General features: G+C 39.5%; 1 protein-coding gene and 1 non-coding gene across 3 annotated transcripts in view; both read left to right on the top strand.

The window, feature by feature from the left end:
• The window catches only part of Nab1 (NGFI-A binding protein 1), a 42,798-nt gene extending 35,717 nt beyond the window's left edge, over nucleotides 1–7,081 (top strand). The window contains exons 6-8 of one of the 2 annotated variants that reach the window (XM_021172236.3): nucleotides 232–391; nucleotides 2,930–3,046; nucleotides 5,077–7,081. In XM_021172236.3, the coding sequence (XP_021027895.1) occupies nucleotides 232–391; nucleotides 2,930–3,046; nucleotides 5,077–5,165 (366 nt within the window). In that variant the 3' untranslated portion in view covers nucleotides 5,166–7,081. Of the gene's footprint in view, nucleotides 1–228; nucleotides 392–2,929; nucleotides 3,047–5,076 lie in introns of both variants that reach the window. The other variant, XM_021172229.2, reaches the window with a different exon arrangement.
• A 12,469-nt stretch (nucleotides 7,082–19,550) lies between these two features.
• LOC115032360 (U6 spliceosomal RNA) lies at nucleotides 19,551–19,659 on the top strand. The gene has a single exon (XR_003838039.1). It is a non-coding gene; the product is annotated as a U6 spliceosomal RNA (small nuclear RNA).
• Nucleotides 19,660–23,199: the final 3,540 nt, after the last annotated feature.

Genomic DNA, 23,199 nt, shown 5'->3' with positions numbered 1-23,199 from the left:
TAGAGTTCTCTTTATGGGACTGAAAGGAAACCTTTTGAACAAACCTGGTGTCTTACATGACACAAGCATGCATTCATAGTTATGGAGGCAGATATACATCCACAGGAAGTGTGAGCTCCTTTTAATAAATACTAAATGCATTCTCTGGTGTCTCAAATTAGCAGCATCAGGCCATGAAGAAATCTAGAATGCTGTAGTTATTGCTTTTATCTTTGCTTTACTCACTAGCAGGTTGAAAAGGGGATGGCGAAGCAGATGGAGCTCCTGTGTGCCCAGGCCGGGTATGAGAGGCTGCAGCAGGAGAGGAGACTCACGGCCGGGCTCTACAGGCAGAGCTCCGGCGAGCAGAGCCCTGATGGCGGCCTGCCTTCTGATAGCTCTGATGGACAAGGTGAGCCTCTGCAGTGACTGGCCACTTGCCTCTCAAAGAGAAGTGGGGAGAATGGATCCCTTTATGTCTTGGAGGGATCATATCTGCGGAAATCCATTTTCACTAGTTCCTTTTCAAAGGAAAGTGGTCATCCTGCATCCTGTGTATTTTAATTTCTAAAAGTCCTTACGATTTATTATTCCTGTACTATAGTTTGCGCATGTGTAGAGGCGTGGTCAGGACAGGGATGTGCGCATGCAGCCCATTTCCACGAAGAAACAGATTCCATCAAAGATGCTGCTTTGCTGATAGCACCTGTTTCCTTGTGGTGCTAGGATTGAACCCAGGGCCTCCCACTGAAATACAGTGGGAATGACAGAAACACCGTTCTTTAAACTTCAAAAATCAATTTGTCTAAAATGTATATTTGTTTCCTAACACAAGTCTGTGTTAGAAAGCTGAGTCATGAGTGTTTTTACTACTCTGAAAAAAAAAATCTTTTTGGCTTTTCTCCTGTCTTCAGCATGAAGAAAACCCCATGTCAGTGTCATCCACTCATTGAAAAGGTTTTCTGAAGTGTTTTCTATATGCCAGGCAGGCCTCCAAGGCCAGAAGGCAGAGCAGTACAAAAGACATCCTTGCTTATGCACAGCTTAGCTTCAAGTAGCGAGGAATGGTGTGTAGCCCTGTAAATCAGTCCTCAGCTTCAATATCAGTAAATAGCATACTGAAGGATATTGTCTTATTTTATGTATTATTTACTTTCTAGTAAGAGGTTAGTATTGTTAATAATTTGTTTCACCAAGTAAGAGTCCATCTTTTAAAAAAATGATTTAAGTTCATACAAAGTAACAGGTTTTGATGTGGTATTTCATGCAGTATTTTCCTCCCTCCAACAGCTCCTTTCTTGTAACACATACCATATTACACTCTCTCCCTTCACCCTCCATAAAATCCCTTCTTCCTATCATCCCCTTTCTGGTTTCATCACACACACACACACACACACACACACACACACACACACACACACACGCGTGCGCGAGTGTGTGCATCTAGGTTCAACATAAAAAAGAAACTGTGGAGTTGGTCTCTCAGTTTGGCTTACCTCACTTAATGTAATATGATTCCCATCCCATCTGCTTCCCTGTGTTATTATTTCACTTTTCTCTCTGGCTGGCTGAATAAAACTCCCCCATGCACCTGTACCTCGTGTTCCTTATCTGCTCTTCTGCTGGTGGACATCTAGGCCTGATGATATATCTTGGCTGTTGAGGAGTGCAGTGATAAGCGGATCGCGCACATCTCTGTTGTAGGGTCTCCAGAACACTGTAGGCATGTATGCAGGCGTGGTAGAGCTGGGTTGCATGGAGGTTGTTTTTAGTTTTCTGTGAGCCCTCCATACTGGTTTCCAAGGTGGCTGTACCAGTGTTCACTGTCACCAGCAGTGAGCAGGGAATTCTTGCCCTGTGTCCTCTCTGGCACTTGCTGGCTCAATGTTAGCCACTCCAACTAGAGCGATGTGGAAATTTAATTTTAATTTGCATTTGCATGATAGCTGAGATGTTGAGCCATTTCCCAGATATTCAGGGAGTGTGTATGTGTGTATATTTCTTCTTTGCCATTTGTGTATATTTCTACCTTGGCATTTCATTAGTTCAGTTATTAATGGAAGGTTAGAGGTTTTTGTGACTGATTTCTGCACTCCTTTATATGTCATGGATGGTAATCCTGTCTGACATGTATTGGCAAAGATTTTTCTTCCAATTCAAATTAAGAATACCTCGTTAGTAAGCATTCTCTAGCTATGAAATAAAATGTCACCTTCGATCACAACACCAGAGTAAAACAAAGATTTCCTTTCTAACACTTGACAGAAACGTTGTAGCTAAGGTCTTCTTTAGCTTCTCTGACCCTTCTTAATGGCTAAGAATTAACATATAAGAAAAGACAATTATGAATGTTTTGATGGTGATTAATTTATGACACTAGGATAACTTGCTGTGCGATAGTAATTTCCTGTGACAGATAATATAATATGATGTGTAACACATTTTACAGTATTTGTACTAATTATTTTTTCATGGATTATGTTTTTTTTTTTAAAAAAAAAACTATAATTGGCCTAAAGCATTCTCTGCCTATCTACTATTAAATGTGTGGTTAGTTAATAGCATGCCCTAGTATATGATTATTAAGAAAATGTCTTACAGAGGAGCTGTATAACTCAGCGTTAGAAGGCTCCTAGAAATGTCCATCTCTTGTTCGGTTCATCTTAGTTCTTAAGTATCCCCCAACAGTTTGTATATGCCAGGTACTAACATTAATGACTTGCCATTTATTTTCCTCCTAAGTTATTATTTTAAATGTCATTTCCTGGCTATTATAAATGCTGCAGAGCCTCTTGATTCTTCTCATTCTCAGTAAGGTGTGTTCTGGCAACTTGTGAATGTTTATCTATAAAATCAAACAGAAACCAAACAACAAAAATCACAGGGACTGTTTAAAATGTTACTTTGTTTTCTCTTTTCTTTTTCTTTCTTCCTTCCCTTTCATTAGGAGAAAGACCTTTGAATCTCCGAATTCCTAGTGTGCAGAACAGACAGCCCCATCATTTTGTGGTCGATGGGGAGCTGAGTAGGCTTTACTCCAGTGAGGCGAAGTCCCACTCCTCAGGTGAGAACACAGTCTGCAACCAGGGAAAACCTGAACAGCATTCCCTTAGCCCTGCTCTCCCACTTCTGTCCCCACTGAACTGTGTCACTTGTCAGTTCCCCTGGGGAATTTTAGATTGCTAAAATGTTAGCCAGCCTCTTTGAGAATCATAACAGTATAAGGAATGTCTGGGAAGAGTTGTATAGGTTAAGACGACTTGACTAGCTATGGATTTTGACCTGCAGTTAGGTTAAGCTGAGTGGTTATGCTGAGATGGACTAGCTTTCCTTTTCTGACAGTGCAGTGCTGTGGTGTGTGGTGTGTCACGGGCATGTTCTGCATCTGTCCTTGTGCTGAGAGAGCCTTGAGTACCAGGACCTGACTTTTTGCGCAGATGCATTTTAGGGTGAGGTTGATGTCTGGAATGATAGGCACATCTGTGTACTCTAGTCAAATGAGTCAGATAGCAGTAGATAGTGGCTGCCAACACCATCGAGGCGAGTCTAGTATCACTCAGTCTCTGAATAAAAAAGTAACTTTAGGAATCACTTGGTCAGAGTCGCTGATTTTATAGATGGGAAAGCTGAGATAGGACAGTTCACTGGGTTTGTACGTTCAGTCAGGGGGAACCTGTCTTTATAGCTGTTGTCCATTGAGGACCTGCTGAGAAGTTTATCCAGAGAGTCCCTGTCTTTATGTTCATGCTCCTAGGAGCGGATGCTAAAAAGCCTGATGTCCTGAGTAGTGTTCTGACCCTTGACCACCCGGCCACTGTTTCACGCTGACTGTCAAAGAAGTTGAGGATGGAATTACCCTAACATGATAGCAAATTGGTCTCATATCTTAAGCAACATGAAAAGCCAACCTCTTCTTTAAAGTTCTTAACAAACTCACATGTTCCCTACAAACCCAGATTGCTTTGAAGTCTTTACGTAAAAGAAATAGCGCAATTACATTGGTCATATTTGTCTCACCCTGGTGATACACGTGGTATCTCTGCTACACGGAGATTTAGTTAAGCTGGGATTTTACATAGAACAGAACAAAGTGATTCCTAAAGTGTGTGTGTGTGTGTGTGTGTGTGTGTGTGTGTTGTAATGTCCATATTTTTGCATATATGTAAAGTATAATACATATATTATTGAAATAACTATTCATAAAACTCCATGGAATCATTATTTATGAAAGTAACCTTTATTCCCACTTATCCCAATTTTTGAATGCCATGGCTAGAAGAACTTTTAGAAATTGTTTTATATTTAAAATTGAAGATGTATTCCTGTTTCAACTTAATGATAAATATTTTAGCTATTAACATTTGTATGTAAATGACCAGTTTGGTTCTATATATTTAACACAGTTAACTAAGCATTTTTGGAAAGGTCTCTCTGGAGACTGGAGAGATGACTCAGTAATTAAGAGCACTGACTCCTCTTCCTGAGTACCTGGGTTCAATTCCCAGGATCCACATGGCAGCTCACCACTGTCTGCTATTCTACCTCCAGGGTTCCAATACCTTCATGCAGGCAAAACTCCAGTACACATTAAATAAAATAAATTTAGAAAGGTCTATGGGTTCATGTATGTCTTGCCCTTGCCACTCACCGTATTCTATGTCTATACTCTCCTCATTTTATAGGTAATACACAAAGTAACTTACCCCAATTAGTTTATACCTAATACTTGGTGCAGTTGGGGTCTAAATAAAACTGTGAGTTTGTTTCTGTTTTTGTTTGTCCGTCTGTCTTTATTTTTGTTTGTTTTTCATGAAATGGGTTCTTGCTGTGTGACCCTGGCTGGCTGGGTACTCTGCACATAGCCCAAGTTGACCTGGAACTTGAAGCAGTCCTCCTGCCTCAACTACCTGAGTCCTGGAAATACATCACTACCATGTTGCCACAACCCATGCTTTTAACAACTAAATAAAATTCCATCTGGAATTTCATAATTATGAATAGTTAATGTTTGCTAGGAAGTTTGGGGTTTAATAACTTGATGTTGTAGTCCACTGATTTCCAGTTCCAAACTCGTTCTGGTTTTGTTTTATGCAGAGAGCCTTGGGATTCTAAAAGACTATCCTCACTCTGCATTCGCCTTGGAAAAGAAAGTTATTAAAACAGAGCCCGAAGACTCAAGATAGCTGAGATGCTCCGACTGTTCTCTGGAAATGGCACCAGATTCAAGGATAATGCTCCATCATAGATTAAGCCTTAATAACCAGTGTTGCCTCATTCAGCTCACAGACCATAGCCAAAGCATAAGAACCCACACAGTAGTCTGTGAACATCAGGACAAAGCAACAGCCACAGAAGAGGGAATCAAGAGAGCATTGCAATGTAACAAGCACTGACCACATACCTTTCTGTGTAAGCTGCTTGTGTGGAAAGGCTCAATATTGTAGGCATTCACTATTTAAGAATGTACAACATGTCTTTGTAATTTATAGAAACAAGTCTAGGTGTTGATACCTTGTGGTCTAATAGATGTGGATACCATTCATTTTACTTGAAATTTTGTTGTCTACTTTAAGTGTATTTACCATAAATGTTACTCGTCAGCAATTAGAACTTTTGCAGTCATAGAAAGAAAGTCTGGGCAATGTAGTTGTTGGCAAGGTGACTGGAGAAAGATGGAAGATAAATACACAATTTACACCAAGGAGAAGACTGTGTGTTTAATACCTGATAACATTGATTTTGATTAATAGGAAATATGTAGCTGTTGCTAAATAATGTCACTTTCATTGGTTTAATCAATGCACAAATTAAAAATTGGAGTAACATTCCCAAAATGAGGTAGGCTATATTTATGGCAGCTGCTCAAGATGTAACAAAGGTTGGACAGAGGACATGAAATAAATGGGTTATTGTGTAAAAGCCTTGACTTAAAAACATTGATATTTCAGAATATGTTAAACAAATTAAGGCATAGTAAGAGAGCCCTAGATGTGATAAAGATGATGGATGATGTGGGTGAATGGACGTGGAATGTGTGTCTTGCTTTTAGTTCTGCTTTAGATCATGCTGTCATAGATATGAGTTCCTAATCTGTTATACTGAAATCTGTTGGCCAGATGTTAGGTGAGATGTGTGCACCACCACAGGCTCTAAGCAGTGTCACATAGATAGTCACTTTTCAATTTGATCTGTAGAAGAGTTCTACAGTAGAAACACCAGTAAACAGCTTTTCTACCATTACAAGGCTTTTCCCTTCCTAGATGATTCTATTGGACCATAGCACCTTGCCCACTAAAAAGTATCTTAGGGACCATGTGCCTCTGTTTCTACCGTGAGGTTGATTATTGTGGTCTCACTGTCCACTGTGTGTAGAGCTAGTGCGATACCATTTAAATAGAATGTTCAGTTTTTAATATTAGCCACAGCACTGGATATTATCCCTATACTTTCATGAACCGTTTCCTGTGTTCCTTAATCTATTTTGAGAAATTTTGTGGTCCTTTTTCTTTTTTTAAAAAAACAAAAACAAAAAACAAAAAACTACGTCTTACAGTTCAAGTTCTTAGATTTTAACATACAAGTTTTAAAAGACGCAGTAGTCTTCCAGCTGATATTTGTCTCTCCTGGACCTAGAACCTGCATTTTTAAATCCAGAAGAAAGTCTCCTTAAGTAGCACACTTTTCTGACTTCCAAGCTTAGAGAGAAAGAAGAAGAAGCACACACACACACACACACACACACACACACACACACACACACACACACGTTTTCAGTAGAATACAATTTTTATCTTGTGAACACTAATGTATTAAACTTGCTATACATTAAAGCAAATAATATATATTTTTATTTGAATGGTATATATAAATTAGATGTTATAACTAGTGGGGTGTTCTTCATTTCGTTTAAGATACTTTCACTGAACAAGGTCAATTGGTTACCTCAGTATTACAGCCAATATAACCCAAGGGACCATTTCTCCCTAAGTCTGTGTTATTCTTTATTGTGTGAATTCTGCATTTTTGTGTTTCCTAAAACTGTTGAAGAGATGAGTGAACTTGCTTCCCGTGGCAATAAAGGATTTCTCTGCCTCACAAATCCTTGCTTGGAGTGCTTTGCATAGCACATGATATTCGTCTATGCTGCCTCCCTCACCGCATGTCAGGGGATAGGATGAGCTTCTCTTTTTTCCGGTGACACTGAGAGTTGAAGCCAGAGGCTCTACCACTGATAGGCCCAGCACTCATGTTACTTTTTTATTCTGAGACAGGCTTCCTAACTTGCCGCAGCTGGCCTTGAACTCACCCTGTGCTTTATACATTTCACTTTTGAAAGGGCAGAGTACTTCTGACTCAGCACCATGTTGTTTGTGGCTTTGATGCTGCTCTGAATCTTCAAAAGAAAACCAACCAGGTTGTCAACCCAATGAGAGCATGAGCCCTGGTCTGTCTCTTGTAGATTCAAGAGATTACAACAGCAAATATTTGATGAAAGCCCTCTTCTGACCCAGCACTGTGCAAGGGTTGGTTCTGGAGATCCAAGTGTATTTGCTGTAATCTCTGGGTGTTCTCATGAATGACATTCTCCAGTGGCCTTCAAGTTAACAAAGGATGACTCATTGTCCCCTGATATTGAAAACACACATTGATGACAACTGTTTCCATAGTGACCGTGCACGACAAACATTCCCGACACCTAAGTGATCAGAAGCTGACACTGTGATAATGCTTTCATTTCTGAATGTGTGATGGCTACATTGTCCAGATCACCCCTGGATTCTGCTTTGACTGAAGCATTTATGGAAATGAAGAAAACAATCACTTGATTCTTGTGCAGAAAATATGAAATCAAAATTTAAGTTCATAATTCTCTTAAATTAGTCTTATGTTCTACTTATACATATTTTTCTATCTATTTTTTACCATAGCTTCAGAAAGAATCATAAATACTAGCTGGTTTTGTTATAAATTCATTAGAACTCCTTCCTTCTTTCATATTTTCATAGCTGCTAGGCCACACGATTCTTGAGCATTACAGTATTCTTTTGAATTCTGGTCTCTTGGCAGTGCCTGATTCTTTGGTCATAATTTCTAAGACTGTTCTTCTGACAGCTCCATTTATGTCCAGATCTCACTTGTAAGACATAAAAGGGCTCATTTCTGCCAGTTCATCCTCAACCAAAAGAAAAGTTTAATATTTTTGTAGTGATTTAATATGATGTCTAGAACAGAAGCATTTAAAATTAACTTACCAAGCGCTAAACTCGATTTTTTAGCATTCACATGAAATGCTACTTACCATTAGCTTTCTCTTTCTATTTTTAAAATATTTCATTGATTTTTTATTTTTAAAGTAGTTAATTGGGCCAGTGTGATGATGCCCACTTTTAATTAGTCCTTGAAGGTTGAGGTGGGGCAACTGTAGTTTGAGTTTGACCTACACAGGAAGACTCAATTGCAAAAGGAAAAGACATTAATTGGTAAATAAAAATTGTACATATTCAAGTGTATAACATGGGTTATCTACCTGTTTTGAAAATGTGTTCATTGTGTGTGCATGACATGTTTAACACATGTGCTGTGGCATACATGTGGGGCAGAGGGTAGCTTGGTGGAGCTGGCTCAGAATTGAAACAAGATACTAGGTTTGTGAGCCACCTTGACAGCACTGATTTGTTGTGGCCGACCAGCAGCTCGAAACGAACGGTTCAACTGAGATGCCAACTCGGGCTGAAAGAGAGGAACTAGACGGGGCGGAAGAAAGAAACGGAGCCAAGTCAAAATCACTCTGATCAAAGCTCTATTTTACTTGTTCCGACACTCAGTTATGAAGGAAGGGGGAGGGGACCCGATTCCCGCCAAATGATCTCGGGGTCCAGTAGCAGGGTGAGCACGTGTGTGGCTCCAAACAGCAAAGGGGCACGGTCTAGCAGTGGGCGTGGCAGAACGAATGAGCAGGAAACTCCACCCCTGAGCAAGCAGGTTTCAGGCTGGGGGAGGGGAGACTACACTGATTATTTAATTTCTGTACACAGTGCATCCTGATTGCCACAGACAAATTAAGACACCTCAGTGGGAAAGTGGATTCTGGCTGTGCTTGACTGCCACTTACCATTCTTCAGTTTGCTTACCTTTGCTAAACTCTCAGAGTGTTTTAAATCACATCACAAGACAAAGATGTGCATTGTTAGAAACTGGGAAAGACATAAATACTACTTTATGTTCCAGAACTTTAATCCACTTTTTATGGTTCTACCATTGAACCCAGCACCCCATGCATGCAAGATGAACACTGCCACCATCAAGCTATGTTCTCAGTCCCTATTTTTTAAATCTTTATAATTGCTCTCTATTTAAGTTTTTCATTGTGCCTTCTCCAAAGAATCAACTTGCTTTTTTACAATTCCAAAGAAATGTCATGTTGGATGCTGCCATCAAAATCTGATGCTTCAATATGTAGGTTATACAGGTAACGTTGGTACAAGATAGAAATGCAGCAACAAAAGCTAAGAAAAAGTCCCATGAGTCTCCTCTGTTAACCAAGGAGTGTCAAATTCCAAGTTTCCTGGTAGTCCAAACAATTTGCTAATCAACCCCATAAGCAGCGCTGCTGTGGTGAGAACCCATGACATTATAAATTTGACTGTGCTTCATATTTACACATTGTGAAACCTTGTGAGTCATCTTTGTATTAAAAATGTACACCTCATAGATGTAGGTTTCAAGTGCCGTGTTTAGCACCCACACATAATGCAAGCATGGAATGCCCTTCTCTTCTAACTGCTGCAGACACCTCTTGGCAGGTCACTTGGGCTTAAGTACAGAGGCAGCTGCTTAGGCAGTGTGTGTGTAGGTGGAGTCCTCCCAGTAACTGACTCAGCATAAGCTTGGTAATTTTCTGAGAGTAAATGCTATCATCAACTGTCACCTGTGGTCTAGCACCAAACCTGTGCTCATCCTCCCCAGACAAAAAGATTTCTTTGTAAAGATGTTCTCACACACAGGCTCTGCTGAATTTCACCATTTGAGTTTTATCTCCCTCTGACATGCATACTCCTACTTTCAGGTCCTGACTCAGACAAAGTGAGTTCCCATCCACAATTGATGCTGACAAGGTTATCCTTGCCCTTTCAGACAGTCTTCTGTTATCAAAATGTCTGTGTGTTCATTGTATGAATCCATCTTACATGCATCAGCTAACACGGGTTCTTTGGCTTTATTGATAAGGCACAAGGCAGAGTGTTTGATGAGATTGGGCTTTCACAGATACTTAAACTAAAGTTCTTAGGGTAGTTAATGGCAATTTCCAGTTAGAATTAATACGGAGGGTGAAATGAATGGGGAACACCTAATTTTTCAAAGAACATCTTTGATATTGCAAGATTTTAAATGGGAAGGACAAAGGGTTTCTTTTGCCGAGACTATGTTTATGAATGATAGTTGGTTTACATGGGAAAAGTTCATTTTTTTCCTTTGGTTTCATACTAAAAGACAAGACTAGTTCTGTTTCATGAGGCACATGACCTAGAACAGTTTAAAGTTTCTTAAACTTCTAGGAACTGCAACAGCGGGATGTCACAAATCCACTGTCTCCTGGCACAGGGCCAACAGCTTCACATTTAATCGGCATAATCGGTAGGTATTTATCATCTCAGCTATGCAGATGAGAAGACACATCCCTAAGGTGTTAGTAATGGTTTCTATACACCTGAGCTAGTCCATGCTTCTGGTGCTAATATTCCTTAAATCCAAGGACAAGCATGATACATAAACATGGCACAGTAAACACTACCTATAGATTAGACTTAAATATTCACATATGACGAAACCACCAGACATGCATAGAAATGATCACATTGATAGCAGTGTGAGCCAATTAGCTAAGTGTCAAGATTCCAGCAGAGATTCTCTGAAGGAAATCAACACATGGAAGGTTGATTCCAAGGTTGAAGCCAGAAGTAAAACGATCCAACTGCTTGTGACTAGCATGTTGGAACCACCAAGGTGGGGTATGAAACAGACACAGGCAGATACTGTTACAGATGATGTAGAAAATCTGTAAAGATTAGAGATGAAACTGGTGGCAAGGAGGGTGCTGACTGAATCCAACCCCTTGGGAAACAATTAGAAGCATCTTAAGGAAGGAAATGAGGCTTTGAGAAGATCAGAAACATCCTAAAATAAAACAAGCTGGATCCTTGAGTGTTCTGAGGACGTCCACAGGGTTTAAGTGGGTTGTTGCAAGAGGTGTGTGAGGCTGCTGTTGGAGCTGTCCAATCTGAGCTCAAACTGAATGCATAGAGAAAATGGAGTGGAGGATATGCCGGTGTGGACAGTTCACTCAGACATTTATTAAGTTGTTTGCCCTGATCATCTGGGCACAGGGTTAGGAAGTGAAGACATTGAAGATCTTGAATTGTTCCCACCTCTACAGACACTTCCGTCTTTAGAAGTGACTTTGTAGATTAAATGTCCAGCTTGTGATCATTGGTAGAAATTAAACATTGTTATGAACCAAGGAAAAATAGAGGCTTTACAAAGGAAATTTAAGAAAGAAAACTTTGATACTCAATATTTTGTTTGGGACAATTCTGGGGTCATTAGTGTATGTGGAGAGTGGTAGCCTGCAGCTGTCAAAAAAATAGAGTAGGCTGGAAATAGGGGAAGGGGTTAGACAGTGTAAGATCTGAGTAGGGTTATGGTCTTGATTTGAGTTTGACTCCAGAACCTATGTAAAAAGCCAGGTGTTGTGACACATGCTTGTAGCCTACTTGGTGATCAATGAGAGGGCCTCTCTCTGCTTCCCCCACCCCTAAAAACGGATGGAACAACACAGGATGTTGTCTTATGGCCTTCATACAATACACACGCACACACAGACACACACACAAACACTCTAGGGAACCCTGTGACTAGTGATTGAGGTGTGTTTTTTGTGTATTGTATATGGAATACAAAGGAAGACAGTATTCAAAAAGAAAAAAGGCAGCCACTTAACTGTATTTCAGACCATGGTTCATTTTGACTTCATTTGCATATGCAAATTTAATGGGGGGGGCATCATTAATTTTATTGTCTGGAATTCTGTTCTCCAGTCTTGCACCCAGTGAGGAATTTCTAGATGCTCATTTGTTTAAAGCTTGCAAGGTTAACTTTATCATTACAGCCAGTGAACCTGGCATCCTCATTCTATGAAAGGAAAAACTACCAAGAGATTCCAGAACCCATTAATACTGAGAGGAGGAATAAATTTTCATGCTATGTGTTGCTTCTGTCCTGATTATCTTTAGTAATAAGGAAGGAAACTCAAGACTGTTTAAATGTATATGTCTCCAGCCCCTCCAGCCTCTTGATACCAGCCAGTGCTAGAGCACCGCATAGTGAGCTGGCTATGCAGTGAGCAGAGAGGAAACAGTGTACATTTAGATGGCTTAAGATAACTTCAAGCCCAATTAGAAATATCCTTTCTTACTTACATTGAGGGCCTTTTTTTAAAGACAAAAATATAATGGTGTTTTGGTTTGGTTTGGGTTGGGTTTTTATTTTGTTTTTGTTTTTGTTTTTGTTTTGTTTTGTTTTGTTTTAAAGAGACTTAAAGGCACAGTAGGTGTGGTGCATACCATTAATCCTAGCACTTGGGAAGCAAAGGCCGGCAGATCTCTCTGAGATGATGGCCAGGCTGGTCTATAGAGTGAGTTCCAGGATAGCTAGAGGTAGATAGTAGGATCTTCTCTCAAAAACAAAAACAACAAACAAACAAACAAACAAAACCAAATCAAAACAAATACAACAAAAAACTCAAATATTCACTCCTTAAGTACAAAAATCATCATCCATGCTTTTCAGGCACATCCAATGAGAAGAAGAGGAGTAATTCTTGGACCAGAAATGTTTACAATTGAATACAGAGAGCACCATGAAAAGTACCTGGATCAGGCAAGAATTACAAACAATGACCAATGCCCAGGCCCATTCTTTGCATTGGTTCAAGGATATGATCCTGGAAAATGGGCAACACTGAGGGCCATCTGGACCATCTTCCCCAGCAGTGGAGATAAGGAGCTTTGTTCGGAACATGCTGAGTCACTGGTTATCTTAGAGCTATTTGGTATTGTTTAGAAACAAAAACCCAAAGTGCAAGTAAAGTATCTTACCCTTGTGAGCATCAGCTTTTCTAAAAAGCAGTTGAAACCAGGACATCTATTGAAAAGCTGAGCAATGAGAAGGTGGCTATGGGAAAACTAGCTCATATGGGGGTAGAAGGACATCAAAGACAATAAATAGCCAGAGAGGCAAGAGGACAGCTAAGGAGAGGGCAGAAAGAAGCCATGGGATACAGGTCACCAGTAATGTCAGGTAAGGATCGAGGAAGATGAATTGACTTGAGGTCAACATAAAAATTTGCAAAGTAGTATGAAACAGAATAACTGTGGATAATCATTATTGTAATTGTTAAAAGTAATATGCTAAAGTAGAATATAACAGTTTGATAAAAGTAAACTGTGTAAACATTAATAGTGAGCTTGATATAAGGTGTCTTTTCATATCTGAGTTGATTCTCTGATAAACATTCTGCCTTGTTTCATATCTGTTGGTGTGATGAAACATCCTGACAAAAAGCAACTAAGGCAGGAAAGGGTGTGTTTGACTTACAGTTCCACATTACACTTTATGTTTGAGGGCAAGTAAAGGTGAGAACTCAGGCAGTTAAGTCACACTGCGGAGAGAGGAGCAGAGAGAAATCAAAAGTACCCATGCTGCCTGTTTGCTACATCCTGCTCTCATCTATATTCTCCTCTTATCCCTCCTGCGAAGTTAATGGAACTACCCATGGTAGTCTGGATGTTAGTATATCAATTGACAATGAAGACAGTCCCTCTACAAATATGGCTAGCTTTCAATCAATCTAATTCAACTGAGACTCTTTTTTCGGGTGATTCTAAGCTGTGCAGATGGATATTAATTTAAAACTAACCATTGGGACAGTGAACCTCAGTTCGAAGTGTTTGAGATTGCAGACAATTCACCACAGACTCAGAGTGGGGAAGGTTTATTTCAAAAGTTGAAGAAGTCTTGAATGACTGGAAACTGATTGAACACTCTGGAAAAACCACTAGAAAAGGCTTCCTGTTTATATCTGCACCCTGAGCTGGTCCTGCGCCACAGTGCCCAGAGCTGATCCTGTGCCACAGTGCTCCTTACCCAAAAACCGCTGTGAAAGAGCAGGTCTTCCAGGAGTGCTAACAAGCCTGTGAGCACAGGTAAGATCACCACTTCTTCTCAAATTCCTGGCCCAAGAGGGACCCTTCCAGATACAGGAACCAAAGAACAGTTGGGGACAGGATCCTTCCGGAGCACCCCAGAGCTGACCCTATGCCACAATTGTCCATACTCAAATTCCTCCCAGAGAGAATTGGTCTCCCAAGAGTTCTGGCACACAGGCTTGTAGGAGGGACAAGTCACAGTCTGAGACAGCAATACCAGCTAACACCAGAGATAACACTAGATGGCAAAAGGCAAGGGCAAGAACATAAGCAACAGAAATCAAGGCAACTTGGTTATCATCAAAACCCAGTTCTCCTACCACAGTGAGCATTGGATACCACAACATACCAGAAAAGCAAGACTCTGATTTAAAGTCACATCTCATGATGATGATAGAGGACTTTAAGAAAAACATAAATAACTCCCTTAAAGAAATACAGGTGAACACGGGTAAACAGGTAGAAGCCCTTAAAGAGGAAACACAAAAATCCCTTAAAGAATTGCAGGAAAATACAACCAAACAGGTGAAGGAATTGAACAAAACCATCCTGGATCTAAAAATGGAAATAGAAACAATAAATAAATCACAAAGGGAGAAAACCCTGGTGATAGAAAACCTAGGAAAGAGTTCAGGAGTCATAGATACAAACATCACTAACAGAATACAAGAGATAGAAGAGAGGATCTCAGGTGTAGAAGTTACCATAGAAAACATTGACACAACAATCAAAGAAATTGCAAAATGCAAAAACCTCCTAACTCAAAACATCCAGGAAATCCAGGACACAATGAGAAGACCAAACCTAAGGATAATAGGTATAGAAAAGAGTAAAGATTCCCAACTTAAAGGGCCAGTAAATATCTTCAACAAAATTATAGAAGAAAACTTCCCTAACCTAAAGAATGAGATGCCCATAAACATAAAAGAAGCCTACAGAACTCCAAATAGACTAGACCAGAGAACAAATTCCTCCTGTCACATAATAATCAAAACAAATGTACAAAACAAAGAAATAATATTTAAAGCAGTAAGGGCAAAAGGTCAAGTAACATATAAAGGCAGACCTATCAGAATTACACCAGACTTCTCAGCAGAGACTATGAAAGCCAGAAGATCCTGGACAGATGTTATACAGACCATAAAACATCACAAATGCCAGCCCAGGCTACTAAACACACCAACACTCTCAATTACCATAGATTGAGAATACAAGATATTTCACAACAAAACCACATTTACACAATATCTTCACACAAATCCAGCCTTTCAAAGGATAATAGATGGAAAACTCCAGCACAGGGAGAGAAACTACACCGTAGAAAAAGCAAGAAAATAATCTTTCAACAAACCCAATACAGAATAGCCATAAAAATAACATCAAAAATAACAGGAAGCAACAATCACTATTCCTTAATATCTTTTAACATTAATGGACTCAATTCCCCAATTAAAAAGACATAGAATAACATACTGGATACATAAGCAGGACACAACATTTTGTTGCACACAGGAGACCTCAGTGTCAAAGAAAGACACTACCTCAGAGTAAAGGGCTGGAAAATAATTTTCCAAGCAAATAGTCCCAAGAAACAATCTGGAGTAGCCATTCTAATATCAAATAAAAGCAACTTTCAACCAAAAGTTATCAAAAAAGATAAGGAAGGTTACTTCATACTCATCAAAGGAAAAATTTACCAAGACAAATTCTCAATTCGGAAAATCTATGCTCCAAATGCAAGGGCACCTACATTCATAAGAGAAACTTTACTAAAGCTCAAAGCACACATTGCTCATACAATAATAGTGGGAGACTTCAACACCCCACTCTCAGCAATGGACAGATCATGGAAAAACAAACTAAACAGAGACACACTGAAACTAACCGAAGTTGTGGAACAAATGGATTTAATAGATATCTATAGAACATTTCATCCTAAAACAAAAGAATATGCCATCTTCGTAGAACCTCATGGTACTTTATCCAAAATTGACCATATAACTGGTCACAAAACAGGCCTCAACAGATACAAGAAGATTGAAATAACCCATGCATCCTATCAGATCACTGCGGAGTAAGGCTGGTTTTCAATAGCAACAAAAACAATAGAAAGCCCACATATACATGAAAGCTGAGCAATGCCCTACTCAATGATAACTTGGTCAAGAAATTTTAGCCTTTTTAAAACTTAATGAAAATGAAGACAGAACATACTCAAATTTATGGGACACAATGAAAGCAGAGCTAATAGGAAAACTCAGCTCTGAGTGCCTCAAAAAAGAAACTGGAGAAAGCTTACACTACAGCTTCACAGCACACCTGAAAGCTCTAGAGCAAAAAGAAGAAAATTCACCCAAGAGGGGTAGACAGCAGGAAGTAATCAATCGTGGGGCTGATATCAACCAAGTAGAAACAAAAAGAACTATACAATGAATCATCAAAACCAGGAGCTGGTTCTTTGAGAAAAATCAATAAGATAGATGAATTCTTAGCCAGACTAACCAGAGGGCACAGAGACTGTATCCAATTAACAAAATCAAAAATGAAAAGGGGGATATAACAACAGAAACTGAGGAAATTAAAAAAAAAATCAGATCCTACTACAAAACCCTATATTCAACAAAACTAGAAAATATGGATGAAATGGATAATTTTCTAGACAGATACCAAATACCAAAGTTAAGTCAGGATCAGATAAGCCATCTAAACAGCCCCTTAAGCTCTAGAGAAGTAGAGCATCCATTAAAAGTCTCCCAACTAAAAAAAGCCCAGGACCAGATAATTTTAGTGTAGAGTTCTATCAGATCTTCAAAGAAGACCTAATACCAATACTCTTCAAATTATTCCCACAAAATAGAAACCGAAGGAACACTACCCAATTCATTCTCCCTTGGAGATGGAACGGTTTCTGCCTAATCAGGAACTTTTCATGATTTCCTTTCATAGAGGACTTCATAAGAGATTTTTTTTCCTACTTCTATCATGTTTAAAGTGCCAAATAGGTTTTTAAAACTGGTTGAGTGTATATTACCTTTAACTTCAGAAGATATCATGTATATTTAACAGGCATTTAACTATTATTTTGATGCCTTAAAAATATCAATACTGCCAGGCGGTGGTGGCTTTAATCCCAGCACTTGGGAGGCAGAGGCAGGCAGATTTCTGAGTTCGAGACCAGCCTGATCTACAAAGTGAGTGCCAGGACAGCCAGGGCTACACAGAGAGACCGTGTCTCCAACCCCCCCCCCCAAATACTGAGTTATCTATTTTAAAATAAATTTTATTAGTTTAATAATAATAATAACCTAACCATTGAACATGGTTCATCTGACCTTGCAGAGAACCCAGGTTCATTTTTCAGCTTCCACATGGTGACTCACAACTTTCTGTAACTCCAATCCCATCCAGGGGACCTGACAACCTCTTCTAGCTTCCATGGGTACCAGAGATGCATTTCACACATAAAAACAAAAACAAAAACAAAAAAAAACAACTAAAACCCAAAAAACAAAAACATAAAACTAATAACATAAACCATTATACACCTCATCCTGACTCCATTCACAGGCTTGTCATTTAGAGCTACCCAACACATACATATACACTATGCATGCCAGAATTCAAGGTTCCTAGAAACCTTATTTCCCCCATCACAACCAGCATCTCAAAGAGTAGAAGGAAAATCCACAGAATGACAGATTTGGGATTGGGCAACCACTAAACTTCATAACTGAACAGATTCATGTAAAAGAAAACTGGTTTTGTTTTCAGTAAAATGACTTTTAAATTTCAAAATATTAGTGATTCTTGATCCAAGTCCCAGGCCATCCTCATAGACATCTGGATGTTTGTAAGACATCTGGATGTTTGTCAGAACCTTGTTTCTTTTATTTGAAACTTCTACCATTGATTATCTATAGTTGTCATGGTTTCAAAATGAAGCCATGGCTGAGTAGACAAGTGCAATGTCTATAATTCCAGCACTTGGAAGGTGGAGACAGGAGGATCAGAAGTTCAAGGCCAGCCTCTACTATATGACAAATTTAAAGCCAGCCAAAATATTCATCTTTATCTCTAAGAATGATGAATTTTTATGAGTTTAATTCCATGAAATTAAGCTTGCCACCTCTGCCTGTATCTTCTGCTACCAAAGAGCAATTCTGCACAGACCAGCCAGAGGTATGTATGCATCCAACCTCAAGTCAGGAAGAAATGACCCATGGGATAACAAAACCCTCTAACATTTTCAGATTGTACAAACCTACAACTCAGTATTCATGAGCTTTGGCATAAGGTAATTGACTTTTATACATAATTTTGAATCAGAGAAGTATTTTTAATTTAACAAAAATGACTTTTAAAATTCACTTCAGAGTAGGGGAGATGCTGCAATGGATAAGAGCACTAGCCACACAGTCCCCAAACCCACACAAGCTAAAGGCGTCATGGCCACCAAGTGAAGGACTGGTGAAATTCCCTGCTTGTCCAATGCTTGTTTTCTGGCACTGCTTGACAGGTTGTGAACCCTATGGGGAAAACCTATTACTATTATTCCAATAAATGGACATAGCAATAAAATGACTCCTGATTTCTTGCTGTAGCAGTAGATCAACATCACTCATTTCTCATCAGAGAAGCTGTTTCATGCAGTAAGTGACAACCAATACAGAGTACCACAATGTACAGAAAATGAGGGTGTTTGGAGTGCCCAGTTCTAAATGGGAAGTCTATGGTCAAACCGACCTGTAAGGTTCAGGAAATGATTGCAGTGCCTGAGGTGGTAAATAACTTAAAAAGAAGTGTCTGAAAGACTATCAATATATTTGATTGGTGCTCGGTGATGGAAGGTTTGTTTTCTTCAATGGCATGAAACCCAGGGCATTGGCCACACTCCCGAGCAAGTTCTCAGACTCAAGAACTGTTGGCTAACACAAACACCTTGGTGGACCAAAAAGGGAGGATGACAAATAACAATGACAGCATTTTACAACGAATGGTTAGGAAACACGAATCTGAGTTTGATTCAGCCACCCTTGTTTGATTGTCACTAAGGCCATTGATAGCTCCATAATCACAGCTGTGTTTAACCCCAAGGCTTCCCTTGTAGTTTCACAATTCAAATCCATGCATTGTGGATCAAAAGACTGGGGAAGGAAGAATGCTTTCACCTTCTGACTAGTTTCATCTTCAGGTGATAAGCCGGGTATTAATGCCTTTGGCTTTGGTTTTCTCAGTTATAATGTGTGACTCTTAATCAGTGCTCTTCAAATACATGGACCATCTTGAAGCATAAAGACAGGAGCTGTGCTCGCTTCGACAGCACATATATACTAAAATTGGAACTATACCGAGAAGGTTAGCATGGCCTCTGTGCCAGGATGACATGCAAATTTGTGAACTGTTCCATATTTTGTGATAAGAGTAATAGAAGCTAGAGGCATCGTACGAGACCAAAGAGTCATTGCAATGAATGTTTGCAAGCAGAGAAGCGTAGACAAAGGATATCCTGGGGCACACTGTGACACACTACAGCTTCCACAATGATAGTTTTGACTCTGTTGGGGGAAGGTTGCAAGGGAAAAGGATGGATAGGAAGGAACAGGGTGATGAGTGGGATCGGGTGCATGATGTGAAATGGACAAAACAAACAATAAAAAGGTTTAAAAAAAAATAGCCAGAGTCATGCTAAAACTGGCACATCTTACAATATGCAAGTACTTCCCTACCTGACTGCATGAACAATGCCAACAATCCATGGTGTTCACCTGTTGTAGACTGGTTTATTTGTGTGTATATGTGTGGCCGTGAGTGCATGTGCATGAAGACCAGAAGTTGTCAATGGGAGCCTTTCTCCATGTGTCTCTGTCTTATTGTTTGAAACAAGATTTCTCATGAAGCCTGAAATTTGCAGACCGGGCTAGACTAACAAACAGGTCAGTGGGCTCAGGGATACCCCTGTGTCTGCCTCCCGGGTGGTAGGATAACAGTTGCGCGCCATCATGTCTGACTTTTTAATTAAGTGCCAGAGAATTAAATTCAGGTAGTCAGACTTGCATGGCAAGCACTTGGCCCATTGTCATCCCAGCCCTCAAGCTTTGTCTGCAAGTGTTTAAATAATCAGTGGCATGTATTGAACAAAGAATTCTTGGTGTCTACAAATATTTCTGTTGACATTAAAGAGCAGTATTGGCTTATGTGTCCCAATCTTGCTTTAAGAGACTTTACTTAAACGTGGAGAAGGGGCTACGGTGTAGGAAAAGAACAGTGGACGACTCTCACCATCTTGATTCCACTCCTTTATTATGCCTCTGTGTTCATGTTCATAACATTGCTTAACAGTTTTATTTAGGATTTACTTAGGATTTTACAGATAGAATCTTGCTGAGTAGCTCAGGTTGGCCTTGAATTCACATATTCTGGACCTTAACAGAATGAGTCTCTTTAAGAATGAGTTCAAATTCCCCACAGGGAGAATGTGCTTGCACCAACAATGGTCATGAACGTGACCCAGTGAGCTGCACCATATAATTGCCTGATGAGTTGTAGACACGAAGCAACATTTATGACAAAGGGCCTTTTCCAGTTTCCTAGAAATCAGTTTTAGGTTGGAGTGAAAATAGTAAGGGAAGAGATCTGGTCTTCACTGAGAGGCACACGTGAGAGGCACACATGGGATCAAGACGAGCACACCACTGTGCTGGGAATGTTATAGAGGGTGCCTAGCATGGCGTGAGATGTATTTCCTTTCTGGCATTTATTGTGAGAGACAGCAGTGGGTTGTCTTGGTCATATCTCTCTCCAGATTAATCCAGCTCTGAAGACCTTCAGTTGCCATGGCAATCTGAACTCTTCACCTGGAACCCATGAAAGAAATGAGTTCATGTGGAAGAAATGAGTAATTCAGACTTTCAGAACGAGAGCTTTAGACCATTGAGCCACTTGCAATGCTCATCTCTATAGTAGGTTTTATTTCCAAAGACAGTGGGGGAAATGTGGTATAACTTGGAAACTACAAAACTATATTAATTAGCAAGGCTGTGGTTACTAAAAATTGAAGCTGACTTGAGCTAGACTAAGGACATTTTCAAGGTTAGTTTTTAAGAATACAGGAATGGTGGGCTGGAAAGTTGGCTCAGAGGTTAAGAGTACGTGCTGCTCTTCCAGAGGACCAGTGCATGAGCCTCAGTAACTCCAGCTCCAGGAGACCCAAAGCCATCTCCTGGGCTCCCTAGGTACATGTATGCATACATACATACAGACAGACAGAAGACAGACACATTTTAAAAGAAGAATAGAGGGATGTATAAGGATATAAGGATAAAAGGGCATCTCTAGCTGGAGTAGGGGATGCTGATACCTCAAATGTAACAGGAACTCAGGCATCCCTGTTGCCACCAGTTTCCCTGAGTATCATTGTGAGTTCCACACATTTTCATCTCCCTGAGCACTTCTACCACCAGTTCACAGGGAGTGTGATTTGAACAACAGTAAGCCTACCCAGTGTGTGTGTGTGTGTGTGTGTGTGTGTGTGTGTGTATTTGCATGTTGTTTGTGTACTTATGTTAGTGTGATTTGTGTGTTTGTGAAGATGTGTTTGTATAGCTTTGTGTGTGTGTGTGTTTGTATGTCAGTGTATATTTGTATATATTTGTATGTGTGTCCTACATGTGATGGCTAATCTTGGTTATTAAGTTGACACACATAGGAAAGGGGGAACCTCAGTTGAAGAACTGTTCCAACAGATTGACCTGTAGGCAGTCTGCAGGGCATTTTTTTTTAATTGCAGTTGCTGTAGGAAGACTCAACCCACCATGGGCAGTGCCAACCCTGGGAATGTTGGCCTGTGATATACAGGAAGCTAATTGAACATGAGCCTAGGGAGAAGGCAGTAACAGCACTCCTCTATGAAGTCTGGTTCAGTTCCTTCAGGCTCCTGTGTTGAGCTCCAGCCTTTGCTTCCCTTAATAATGGGTTATCATCAGTAAGCCAAAAACAAACAAACAACAACAAAAATCCTTTCTTCTAGGTTGCTTTAATCCTAGTGTTTGTCACAGTAACAGAAAGCAAATGAGAACAGTGCATGTATATCTGTACTCCTTTTTGTGCGTGTTTGTGTAGTTGTGTCTCTGAGATTGTATTGTATATGTAATTGTGGGTGTACTTGTGTGTGTATTTGTCCATTTGTGTTTGTGTATATTTTCACAATTGTGTTTTATGTTTGTGTATGTTTATAGTGTGTGTGTGTGCTAGTGTTTGTTGTTGGAGTGTATGTTTTTGTGCCTGAGTATGTGTGAGAGTATGTTGTGTATGTTTTTATGCATGCCTGTATATGTGTGTTTATATTTCAATTTGTGTGTATAGATGTGTGATTGTGCTTGTGTGTAGTTGTGTCTCTTTGGTTGGACATGCTGGTTTGTATTTGTGTGTATTGGTGTGGCATAGGAATTATTGTTGTTGACGTTTATATTTACATGTTTCTAGTGTCTGTATATTTATGTATGTGTTTATATGTGTTTGTGTTAGTACATTTATGTGTGTTTGTGGGTGTAGGTGTATATTTTTCAATATGCTTGTGCCTTTGCAATGGTCTGTTCATGTGTGTTTTGTATATTTGTTAATGTGTTTATGTTTGTATCATGTTTGTATGTTTAAGTATTTCTGTGTGTTTATGTATGTTGATGCTTATTTATGTGTGTGGTAGTGTTTGTGTGTTTGCATGTGTGCTTATATGTATGTTTTATGTATTTGTGTGTGTATGTTTCCATTTGTATGCATTTGTATGTTTTGTGTTTCTATTTCTGTGTATCTGAATTTGTATGAATTTATATATGTGTTTTGTATTTGTAACTGAATTCATGCTTATGTGTGTTTTGTGTGTATTAGTAAAGTTTTATGTATTTATGTGACTGTATTTGTATATTAATGTGCATGCTTCTGTGTTTGTGTGTGATTC

Source organism: Mus caroli, unplaced genomic scaffold, assembly GCF_978045245.1.
Source record: "Mus caroli unplaced genomic scaffold, Mus_caroli_1 scaffold_1, whole genome shotgun sequence".
Classification (NCBI taxonomy): Eukaryota; Metazoa; Chordata; class Mammalia; order Rodentia; family Muridae; genus Mus; species Mus caroli.
The sequence above is the reverse complement of the archived record's forward strand: the minus strand, read 5'-3'. Positions and strand labels throughout refer to the sequence as shown.